General features: G+C 40.4%; 1 protein-coding gene across 1 annotated transcript in view; it reads right to left on the bottom strand.

The window, feature by feature from the left end:
• si (sucrase-isomaltase) overlaps window positions 1–12,109 on the bottom strand; it is a 62,546-nt gene that overhangs the window by 15,063 nt on the left and 35,374 nt on the right. Inside the window, exons 25-39 of the mRNA XM_070970687.1 lie at window positions 11,785–11,994; window positions 11,509–11,663; window positions 10,668–10,836; window positions 7,714–7,810; window positions 7,174–7,286; window positions 6,751–6,876; window positions 5,209–5,337; window positions 4,896–5,012; window positions 4,303–4,365; window positions 4,066–4,182; window positions 3,889–3,979; window positions 3,626–3,764; window positions 2,730–2,863; window positions 2,525–2,559; window positions 1,838–1,954 (exon numbers count right to left, since the gene is read on the bottom strand). Of these exons, the coding sequence (XP_070826788.1) occupies window positions 1,838–1,954; window positions 2,525–2,559; window positions 2,730–2,863; window positions 3,626–3,764; window positions 3,889–3,979; window positions 4,066–4,182; window positions 4,303–4,365; window positions 4,896–5,012; window positions 5,209–5,337; window positions 6,751–6,876; window positions 7,174–7,286; window positions 7,714–7,810; window positions 10,668–10,836; window positions 11,509–11,663; window positions 11,785–11,994 (1,812 nt within the window). The remainder of the gene's footprint in view (window positions 1–1,837; window positions 1,955–2,524; window positions 2,560–2,729; window positions 2,864–3,625; window positions 3,765–3,888; window positions 3,980–4,065; window positions 4,183–4,302; window positions 4,366–4,895; window positions 5,013–5,208; window positions 5,338–6,750; window positions 6,877–7,173; window positions 7,287–7,713; window positions 7,811–10,667; window positions 10,837–11,508; window positions 11,664–11,784; window positions 11,995–12,109) is intronic.

The raw sequence follows: 12,109 nt of genomic DNA on the forward strand, positions 1-12,109 counted from the left end.
CACACACATCTGTGTCCTGTCTAGTATTGCAGACTCCAGTGCAGGGAAAGTTCGCCCGGTGGGATCGATCTCCGGACGGGTGTTATTGGATTTCTCAGATGTGTTCCAACGCTCTTAAAGGTCACCGCTAGAATGAATGCCACTGACACTACACCACCAAACAGGTCTATCTTTTTGTGTGTTTGTGTATGTCAGCCGCAGATTAAGAGAGAGCCGGGGGAGAGAAAGCAGCATTTTCTTGCAAACAAAAGAAGTGCTGTTAAACCTTTATATATATATATATATATATATTTTTTTTTTTTTTTGTGTGTGTGTGTGTGTATATATATTTTTTTTCTTCCCCATTTTCAGAGCACAAGAACCTGCTAGCTAAAAACAGGTTGTTGGGCACCACCTTGGTATCATTTATGAACATACGAACAGTGAAATCAGCTCTCATACTGTCCTTCCGCAGAGTTATAAAGCAGAGAACTTTAGGTGGCACGGTGGAACGGTGGTAACACTGTCGCCTCACAGCTAGAACGTTCCGGGTTTGAATCCTGCTGTGGGCGCCAGGGGTGTGTCCTCCACCATGCCTTCAGTGCCTGCTGCTCGAGGAAAGGGGCCTTTCTGTGTGGAGTTTGCATGTTCTCCCCGTGTTCAGCTGGGGTATCCTCCGTAACCCCCCCCCCCACTAAGAACATGCAAGAAGATCACCACCTTACCAACGGTGACAGCAGGCAGCACACCGCTCCTGGTCTGCTCAATGATTTTAATCATTCTTAATGCTGAACTATTGTCTTTTTCTGGCTTCTGTTTTTAATTTTCCTTTAAATGTATTTTATTTTATTTTTATTTTTTCTATTCTCTTCTAATTTCTCCCTTTCCTTCCTTCCTTTTTATGCTTCTGTAAAGCACTTTTAATTGCCTGGTGTATGAATTGTGCTATACAAATAAATTTGCCTTGCCTTGTCACAGAGGAAGGACTGACCAGGATGGGTTAAATGCGGAGGAAGCAATTTCACCGAAGCATGGCATGTGCATGTAATGTTCATGTATGCTGCATGCATGTTGTGTTGAGTTATTAATAAAGGAAGGATCTTAATCTTAATCTTACATTTAGAATGCAACAATTCAATTGTGTTGCCTAATTTGATTCTAAAAATGCTTTAACTGAGAATGTAATGTGTCACACTTTTCATGTAAATTTAGTTAAATTGTAAATACAGAATTGTGAATGATTATTGGAAAAACACTTTTCATTCACGTACCATCATCTGGTGATATCCTTTCCAGTTCATTAGATTATTAATAGAACGATTCCACTATCTTGCAACAATATACAGTCATCCATAACCATATCATCTCATCCTCTGTTTTTCAGTAGATTATTCTCACATCATTACTTCCTTTAATATGTCTGAGTAGTTATGTAAAGGGGGAGAATGGCTATTTTGATTTTGACCTGAGGTTATGCGGTGGTGTGGCTCTAAACATCTGAGCATGCAGCCATTTCAGTATGTTGTTTCTGTAGTTTGAGGAACTTCTCGGTGCAACTGCAGATATTTCATCCATGAAATGTGAATAAATTCCCTAAAGATATCACCTCAATTTGCGGCATCGCATTAAACCCTATCCAACATTGGTGGTTGCACAGATTTGACATAATTTTGATGATTTCTTTGAGTTCAAGTCAAGTTAGTTTGAATGCAGATGTAACAGTGGTTGAGTTATGGCTCCCAGTTGGCCATCAGCATGAAACAAAGAACCACAAATAAGAGCAAAAATGAGCAAGAGGCTACATTTGAGTGAGTTTGCAGCCCAGTGCATGTCTATTCGAGTGCTTTTCTCCACTCACCTTATTACCCTTGCCGTTGTGGTTGCGTGAGTATGGATAGAAGGCACCCAGATGCATCCAGCGAAGACACATCTCATACTCAGCATCATTAAAGAACCCACATATGTCTGCCCCGGTCTGAAAAAGACACAAACAGTGACAGCAGTGTCAGTGTAAATGTCTGTGTGTGTGTGAGGGGACAGGAGATGGACAGAGAGATGGGCACTACAGGACCAGGGCTCACGCTACTTTTGTTGCAAGCATCATGTTTTCGAGGTGCCCTTGAGCAAGACACTGCACAGGTGAGGGACGTTCTGTATCTGACCCTGTGGCTCGGCTGGGGGCATGCGAATGATTTACCATACAGGCATTAATAATGTGTCCAATTATAATTATTGTTAGACGCACTGAGGAGGTGAGAGACCACAGAAGGACAGCATGTAAGACAAAGAGACAAGAGACAGAAAGACAAAGATGTGATGGAAAAATTAAGTTTTAACAGTAAGTTTCCATAGGATATGATGGACTAGCACTGGGTCTCTAGGCTTGTAACTTCATGCTTCACATTGTATCTCAAGATGCCCTTTGATCAAATGGTCTAGCAAACAAAATAACATCACTCAGGCTGCTGTAATCTACTTAGAGACGACAAGGTCACATCAATAAGATTACGTCTTGTCAAAACTGAGATCAGATGATGATACTTACGTAAGAGATGCCAAACAGACTGAACTCCATCATGCCTGCAGAACAAAAGGAAATGGCCTGTTATGCCAAATAAAATATCCCTTTTTCTTTAATATGTTGCACCATTGACAAACACGTGTGCAAGACCCTATTATTGTCAGACTAAATATGAGAACCAAGTTTTATCCCAAAGAGAATATTTACAACATACAGTATGTCTATGTACCTATAATGGATTTGTGTAGTTGGTCCCACTGGGCAGAGTTGTCTCCGAGCCAGTGTCCAGCCCATTTTCCACTGGAGGGGTAAGTGGACCTGGTCACCACTATGCCTCTTTTACCAGTCACATTCAGCAGGGCGCTGCACAGAGAAGAGAGAGTTAGAGATTTGTTTGACATGTGAATATAAGACAAAGACATACATAAATTACCAACAAGTAGAATGCAAAAGTGTCTACTCCCCCTTAAAGCACATTCATTTTAGAAGAGAATTAGAAAGTTAATTGTGATTGTTAAATTCAGCTAAGTGCTAAAATACAACAATTCCTGAGCTAAAGCACTTGGGCTTGAGGCCCACTGGTGCCGAGCATCCCTGGGCTTCTCTGTAGCTAATGCTGCAATCTGGCCTTCCTGTGGTGAGAGGAAAATGTCACCACAAGGACCACTATAGTTTCAAATTGGTGATTATTATCATAAAGATTTGATGAGATTGTATTTCTGTGGATAGCTGGAAGCTATCAGTTATGCATCTCCTGCGGCTGCATTTTCTTCCTAAATGTGTTTGCAATGATAGTTCCTGCTCTTCCTGTTCTCTCTTCTCTCTTCTCTCTTTTCTCTTCACCCAAGTAATTTTCCTGTGTTATGTAGGATTTAGATTATTATGATAATTTGTTTACTTCCAAATGTAGTCTGGTCCGGTGAGCAATCACAAATCACAAACAGATTTCTTTGGAATCATTCACATCTGGGAGACAGTGTGTCCTGTTTGCTGTGTTTAAAATAGCACTAAAATACATTAAAACCCGTCATCTTTGCACAACAATAATCTAGAAGTTGACATGCAAAAAGACATGCGTGCACAAAAACATGTAAAACACACAAATATATGGCCATATTCACTTACTCGTAGGTGGGCTTGGTGTGGGACCAGCCATAGAGGCTGTGCACATCGTAGTGTCTGACTCTCTTTCCATCACTGAGTATCTGCTCGCTGTTCATGCACAGAGTCTTATGGTTTAAGCCAAGTTCTTTCGAATCCAGTTCTTTTGGAAGGGTACACACACACACACATAGAATCCTTTGAAGGCATACTCCTGATGTTAACATCATAATTTAATAATCCAATTACAACACGAGGAGAGCAGAATATAGGATTGTGTTTCTTACTTGGCATATAGGGAGGGTACTCTAGATTTTGGTCACCTAAACATTTCCCTCCAACTGTTCCATGGACAAAACTAGCGGGCTCATTCATGTCCTACAGATGAAGACATGAAAAAGAAAGTCAGGCAGAATGAGATAATAACATCACTCTATAAATTGTATTTCTTTCAGGTTACTCACAATCCAGATGCCATCAAACTTTGTGGTGTTCTCATAGAATTCCTTGATTTCTTGTTTCCACCACGATGCTGTTGTATTGCGGAAGAAGTCGGGGAATGCTGCGTACGCCCTGTAGTGCTGGAAATGGGACAGTCAAATGAACAAGAAATGAAAGCAATTTCAGATCCGGTCTGTTGGATGGTATGCTAGAAGATAGGAAGTGGTCTGTCAGTGTGGTGAATTCAGAAAATATTGTACCTCTACTTGGTAATCCCAGTCCATGGAGTCATTTACTGTGACATTGGGGTAATCTGGCCAGACCTGAAAAAAAAAAAAAAAAAAAAAGGAAAGAGAAAGATTAATAATCATACCAACACACGATGCAAAATCCATTATTCTGTCTGTTGGTTTTGATCGCTCTGTGTTATGGATCTCAACCAAAAACCATTAATTTGTTAACCACTGAGAATATTTTTAACCAGTTACACATGTGCTAGTGTGCTAAATGAAGCTAAGTGTGGGAACATTTCCTCCAGAAAGGCAATAAGATCAAATGTAAATTGTGTGATGGTGCTCTTCTGTTTGGTAGCAGCACTAGTACTACGCTGTACCACAGACTGTGGATCAGCTCTCACAAGCAAAAGTTGCGTCACAGTGACCTGTCACTAAATCAGTGCGGACTAGGAGATGCAGTCCAGTGTGCTCCTCAGCACAAAATCAACCAGTTAGTTACCGATTAATGGGTGCCGGGCTATCAAAAGCAAAATGAACTGAAACTGACATCGTCATTCTGTATGAATAAATGCTTGTGTATTTTCCCTCTTTTTGTTTTGCCATTCATTCCCTCTTACCTTCCCCCACACAATTTCATTACTGAGGTTTTTGGGCCATTTGATGAAGACATCCGCTTCCATTCCTCTGTCAAAGGCAGGGTAATAATCTGTCTCATTGCCTGAGATGGCTGGATCCTGCAATTATAACGCACAGCATTCTTAGTATTTAGTAGTAGAAAGTGGATAGTGATTGAGTAATTTAACTTTCAGCTTTCACGTATATAAGGTTTAGACATATTTAATGTCTCTACATAATAATTACAACTGCTCTATGATTGCTGATCTTTGATTGCCCAATCATATGACTGAGTTTAAGACATAAAGGCATTACCAGAATAAAGATGAACCTCATGCCCTCTGCCCTCATGATTGTAACCAGATCAGGCAGTCCTTCAAACTCCGGGTCCAGGACAAAGTCAAGCTGGCGATCCATGTAGTCAATGTCTGCATACTGCACATCCTGCAGAGGACACCAGTCAAGGCTCAAATTAACTGAAGTCAAACAAACTTTGTTTAATTACAAATGTCACAGCCAGACAGGAATAAAGACAACATAGGGCAGCAGTTTAAACAGCAATATCCTCCTGCATTCAATTCAGGTCTCCTATTTTGTGCTACAGGCATGAAGAATTCATCGTAAGAGACTTTAGTCTTTGGGTAACTGTTTGCTGCATATACAGCTGCCAGAACTGTATAGCTGGTAAAAAGAGCTGGTTCACTATGTGAATTTAATTAGTCTGAATTAATGAATGACTGCTGTAAAAAAAAAAAAAAAAAGAACTGCATATTTTGCAACAAATGTTGGGATTCCAACTAATAGATATGAAAAATTCCAAAGCTTGTCTTGACCTATGGTGAGGTATGCTGAGATATGGGAGAAGTGAGGCTTTCGTTTTGTCTCTGGCTGTTATTTCTTACAGTGAGAACACAACTTCCTCTGCTTTGGCTATCTGGCATGTCTCTGGCAGTTTAAGGCTGGTTAGTCTTTAGAGCTAGCTGATGTGTAGCCTTTGTAAGTAGCTGCATTTTCTTTCATTCCAGTTAATGATGCAGGATTCTTTTTGGCTGACATCAGCTCCTTGCAGGTTAGGGCTCTGTGAGAGCATTATCTGGGGATCACTTGATTATCAATGGAAATTTTTATGTTCTGCTCTGCATAGTGAAGAGGATGGGATTCTGGCCTGTTTCCACATGGAGCATCTTGCCGTGGTCAAATACAAAGCTCTCGCAGATTACTTTCACTTTTTTGTTCTGGAGCAAACTTGGTTCCTAACACTGTTTGTCGAAACCGTTATTCAAATGTGAACCTCTGATGTGACTGTCAGAGAGATTTACTGGTTCTGATATTAGCTGGAAATGTCTAGAGGCTGTGAAACCTATAATGCAATGGATCTCAAATGAAATGAGAGGTCATATTGCATTAAGTTGAAGTGGACATGCCCAATGTAATCCACAAAGTCAATGTCTCCGTCCTCCTTCATCCCAATAACTTCTTTTATCTAATTTACTTTTATGCAGTTGTTGTCTGCATACAGTGAATCATATCATAACCTACAGCGGACAAGAAGAAGCTATCAGATCACATTTCTTCAGATGTGGGCAGTAAAATGATTCCTTGTGTTGAGATCAGTTTTTTGGCAAAGGCCAACATGTCTAATGTAATTGAATACGATGTGTGTAGGTCATACACGCATCGCGTTCTGTAATACTCTGTTAATTTAATCACATTTATGAAGTTGTGATGCCTGATTTCTTTTAATACCCGTGTCTTAAACAAATGTTTTTTTTTTTTTATATATATTATTTTTCACCCATGTTGCTGTTCTCATCACGAATCAAGACATCTTAAAAAAAAGAAAGTCTGGGAACTTACATAGGGTATACCCGCTTTCTTCATGCCTACGTATAGATCTTCTATCTCCTTGTTATTGGCGTAACCATAGCGACAGAGCTGGAACCCAAGGGACCAATAAGCAGGTAGAACAGGTCGTCCAATGAGCTGTTAAGAATAAAAACAAACAAGGAAGTCAAAACAGTTCAGCACAGAAAAAGTTTTTTTGCAGGAAATAAGGACAGCGTCCATAAAGTGTTTGTTTGATTGTTTGTGTGTGCGTGTGTTTGTGTGTTTAGATAGGCTAAATGAGAGAGCGCAATGAAGCGAGGAACTCCCAGCTGCTGCAGTCCATCAACAGCGGCCCAGGGCCAGACACACAACACACACACACATAGGTGCATAAGTACACACAAATGCACACAGTTACACACACAAACAGACCAGAAGTCCAAGAAGACTTACTGAAGTGTACGTTTGCACCACGTTTTCAGGCGTAGGTCCCAGGAACATGTAGAAATCCAGGATGCCTCCCACAGTTCGGTAGGTTAAAGATGGAGCAGGCTGGAAAGTCACATCTGGACACAAAGCAAATGAGAAATGTATGTCCTTTTAACATTTTATGTCGAGCGGTGTATATGTACGTGTGTGTATGTGTCTGTGTTCACTTACTATGTGTGGCACATGCATGTTTTAGTACTTTTAGTAGTAAGAGTAAGCAAGCAGTGCAGGAAGGGAGGAAACAAGTAAAGCATTTTATTCTACATCAGTATACATTATGCCTCTTACAAAATTGCTACTTTCTGAAAATATCAAATCTAAAAGTGCTAAGAATACGTAAAGAAAAGTAATATTTCTGTCACTTCTTAATGAAGACACCTGAGTTAGACCAGACCGCTACATGACACACTGTAGGTTGCATCTGGGAATGGCTTACAGCATGTGCAAGCATGCGTGTGCCTTTATGCGCGCGTGTGTGTGTGTGTGTGTGTGTGTGTTTCTCACCCATGGCATTGCTGTTTAGGAGTAGCACACCATGAGCATCAGCGGTGTCCTCAACAGCCATATAGAAGGGATGCACTCCATAGCAATTCTTCTTGTACTGCAGCAGAGAATGAGAATGAAAGAAAAGTATGAGATGGGTGAACGCTGGTTAAAAAATCGGTTTGCTCTGTGGTTTGTACTAATGTTTGCTTGTGCGCCACTTTGATTTTCCTTAAGCATTTTTCTTTATACCTGACAAGGCATTTCTCATTGTATTTATGGGTGTGACAAAAATTCTGCTACACTGGGCTTGCTTCCAGTGCTGTCAACATTCAACAGATTCCCCCAAAAACAGGGCGAAATATTCCCCCAGCTATTCCCCATGCACTTAATGGGCTCTGACGAAAGCACAAATTCAAACATATACTTTCTGTGTTAGTGATAACAGCCATTCCTCTCTGGCCTGAGCTGGAAGACATCAACTGGGATATTATTTTGGGATTTGATTTGCTACTGGGTGCCATAACAAAATGAGGAAGTCCGAAACGTAGCATACAGAAGATTAAAATTAATGACAAGGTTGCAGCTTGGTGGTTAAATAAAGTCAGCTTGGCAAATTATCAAAAAAAGAGCATTCTGTGCTTTTCTTGGAAATAGTTGACAGCACCAACCCCATCTTAAATCAGCTTGTGTGGCTGAAGGCAGCCATTTATCATTGTTTTCCTTAATATCTACCGTTTGCAGATTATCTGGTGCACATGCTGTAGTAGTGTGCTTCAGTAGTTATGCATATGTAACAATATATTGTTGTAGTGGGAATGACTTGAGCTTCAGAGTGGACTTTATGATTCCTTCTGTAACCACTGTGAGGGTCCCACTCTTGTCTTCAGTGTTTAGATGAGGATGGAACAAGACAGTATGTGCTAAGAGGAACAGATAGAAAGGTGGCAAGGGACGGGAGATCTGCCACTTTCAGATGTCACGGTCCTGCAACGAAAACTCATGGGCACGTCACACTCCATCAGTCTCTTGCACTTCTGGTACATAAGAAGTTGTTAAACAGTAATATAACGGCTCTAAGGACTGGCTCTGTGTCAGATTTGCAGGGATGTGTGCATTCTTGCGGTGTGTGTGTGTGTCCTTGTGGCCCTGCTACATGTTGTGATGGCCTGACTGAAGAAGGAGAAAGGTCATTAGCTCATCCACTAACAAAGAATGACAGCCAGGGACAGTTTTCTCTCTGCGTCTCTCTGTCTGCTTTTCTTCGCTTATTCTTGGTACGTTTACATGGGCAAAATATGGACACTGTCAAAATACAACAGGATTTGAATAAAGCAACTTACTTGGGGCTTTGTGAAGCTCCATGTCTGTATTCTCCTGGATGTTCTTATGGCACACAACCCGGTTAATGGCTGGAGATATCTCCTCCACAGTTGACGACAACATCTGAGTTTCCCTCAATTAGCAAGCATTAAGCCTCAAACTACATCTTTCTTTCGTGTTGCTGCAGTTATGTATCCTTGTGGCTACAGTATGTCCAATCAATGTTGTCTGATTTGCATACCGTATGTTAGGTTCACTTTGTGTATTTTTCTGTTCTGTTTGTATCTGTTCTTTTGGAATTATCTCTGTTTCCTGTGTAATTTTTGGTGACTCTGTAAAGCGGTAACCTCAGCCAATGTAACATTTTAGATAAAGGTTAAGATGGTTCTACAGCAAAGCCACACCTTTAAGAAATTGTCCACTCATCATTTTTAAAGAGCAATTTAACACCCTGGTTTTGCTTGAACATGCCCCCTTCACAGATTAAAAAAAACAAAAAAATCAAACCTCTACTCTCCCACTGACACGTTTCAGCTGTTTTTAGCGGTTTTCAGCTGTGTTATGGCCCATAATGAAAGCACTGACAGTGATTTCAATTGCTTGAGTCTCCATGACCACTGACAGAGTCTTAGTGAATAGTGGATATGAATGGGTGCTACAGGAAAACTAATTACCACTGCACTAGGTTAACCTATTAGCAGTAGCTATAGTAGAAGTTGTGATAGTATTACTCAAAGAGATATTCTATATTCCATATCTAACACTCTCAGTTGCACTCTCAATCTCACCGTGTCTTTACAAATTACAAGTCCAGACTGTTCCCATAGTGTGGCGTAGATTTTAAAAATATTTTTTGGGGCCTCTAGAGAAAATTACTGGACTTTCTCTGGACAAAGGGAAATAACTTCTTTAATAACATTATAAAATACTATAAGATCAATTAATAGTGCAATAAAGGGGACTTTACATGTCATTTCCTAACTCAAAAACTCTCTATTATGTAACTAAAATCAGTGCTGTATGTGTTAATTTGACTATGACTCAAATTGAAGTGAATCAAAAAATGTGTTTATGTGGCATATATATATATATATATATATATGTGTGTGTGTGTGTGTGTGTGTGTGTGTGTGTGCAAATTTTCATCCTCTTCCCCTTTTTATTCTTTTTTTTTTATCTAACTCTAATTCCCTTGCTCTCCGAGGGGCCCCATAACATTAGCCTGAACCCTGTGGAGCTGTCTTGACAGCTCAGCAATTAGGCTTGATAATGCTGATGCAGGTGGAAACCTCATCCTGTCTGGCCTTGACACCGGTTGGGAAAACATGATGACACTCTATAACGGCCGTTCTTATCAGCAGCATCACATCAAAGTGACACAAATGTGAGAGAGACAAGTTTACATACTGTGCAGGAAGGTTGTTTACAAGTCACCTCTGTAGTCTCTAGAGGGTGTGATGTTAGTCATGCAGTGCAGGGTGCTCTGTTACATACATGGATTAGTACCAATTCAAAAATTCCTTTAAACAGATGATATGCTAGTAAACTATGCATCAACAGCTGTATGAAATAAAAATGAAACCTGACAAGCACAAGTGCTGTGTGTGAGCTTCTGTGTGAACTAACTGCATGTGCTGTAGTGTGATACTTACACCAGGTGGCTGGTCCTTGGCGAACATACCCCAGGTGTGGTAGTTGAAGTTATGTTTATAGGTGGGATGCTCTGTCTCTCCAAAGCCGTAGACATACTCAGTCGACAGTCGAGTACTTATTTGGATGAACATGTCTGAGAATGTAAAACCTGGCATAGAGGAGTCCCAACTGAGAAAAGTGACAGAGGATTAAATCAGTGTGAGATGGAGGGAGAGAGGGAGAGGGAATTATTGTCAAAGGGAGTTATTCACAATATGTTTGACACAAATAAGCATAAAAATCAGTAGGAGCTGCAGGCAGCCCTTCAACATACTTCATAAATTTTAATTAGCAAAATTTCGGCTGACACTTCTAAAAAACACAGAAGGCTTAACTACAAAATCATGTCACCGTTACTTAAAGATATACTTTGAAAAGACTCTTGGCTGGTTCATGTGACATCATCTCGACTGCCAAACAAAAGGAAACTGCATTACGTGCTGAAACACAGGGCAACTTTCCTGAGCATATCTGATTTTTATAACGGTAGCACACGAGTTGACTCAGCATTGTTAATCTTGTGTGTGTGTGTGTGTGTGTGTGTGTGTGTGTGTGTGTGTGTGTTTGTGTGTGGGGGGGTTCCTTTTTTGAATGCATATTCATTTACCTTATGATGAGGACAGTATGTCATTTATTTAATTATTTAATTGTTGTTGAACCAGAAAATACTCTTGTTCAAGAGTGAATGCAAGTTTGTATTGAACTAATGAAAGATAACCCAAAACATCAGCAATAAACCCAAATCTCATGGAATACAACAACCTCAGGTCACCTGAACAGCTCATACTATCAAACACTCACATTATTCCTCCTGTGCTTTTCCTTCGGACCATGATTCCGAATGGCTCCTTTGTAACTGTGACACTGTAAAGCCTTTTGCTCTCATCAGTCTCAGGAGAAGTCGGAGCTGACAGCGGCACTGGAACCTCATAGCGATCACTGGCTGGGTCCCAGATCTGGACAGGGATGGATGAATGCATTGAAATAAAGAAAAAAACAGTCATAGAAGGACACTTGAAATAGAAGAAATGTGATAGGCAAGAAAATGCATCAGTACTACCATAAACAAACACACACCTTGAACTGCAGCATGTCACTGCTGAGATAACGAATCTCAACTCTGAGATTGGCGATGTTTGGTGACCCTGGAAGACTAAAGCTCCCGTACTTCTCATTCTGAGTGATATTTACTGATATGCCTGTATTCTCATACAAAATATTATCCGGAGCAATGTATCCATAGTCTCTTGGATAGAAGCACCATGGAACACCGTTTGTATGCACTGGCTAAATGGGGGACAGAAAGAAAAGCATATCAGAATTTCGCAGCTGTTTGAAAACAAAAGTTTTATATAATAAAAAATATATGTGCACATTTCAATCCTCATCTGTGTCACCCCTC

This window comes from Chaetodon trifascialis, chromosome 9 (assembly GCF_039877785.1).
Source record: "Chaetodon trifascialis isolate fChaTrf1 chromosome 9, fChaTrf1.hap1, whole genome shotgun sequence".
In the NCBI taxonomy this organism is placed as follows: Eukaryota; Metazoa; Chordata; class Actinopteri; order Chaetodontiformes; family Chaetodontidae; genus Chaetodon; species Chaetodon trifascialis.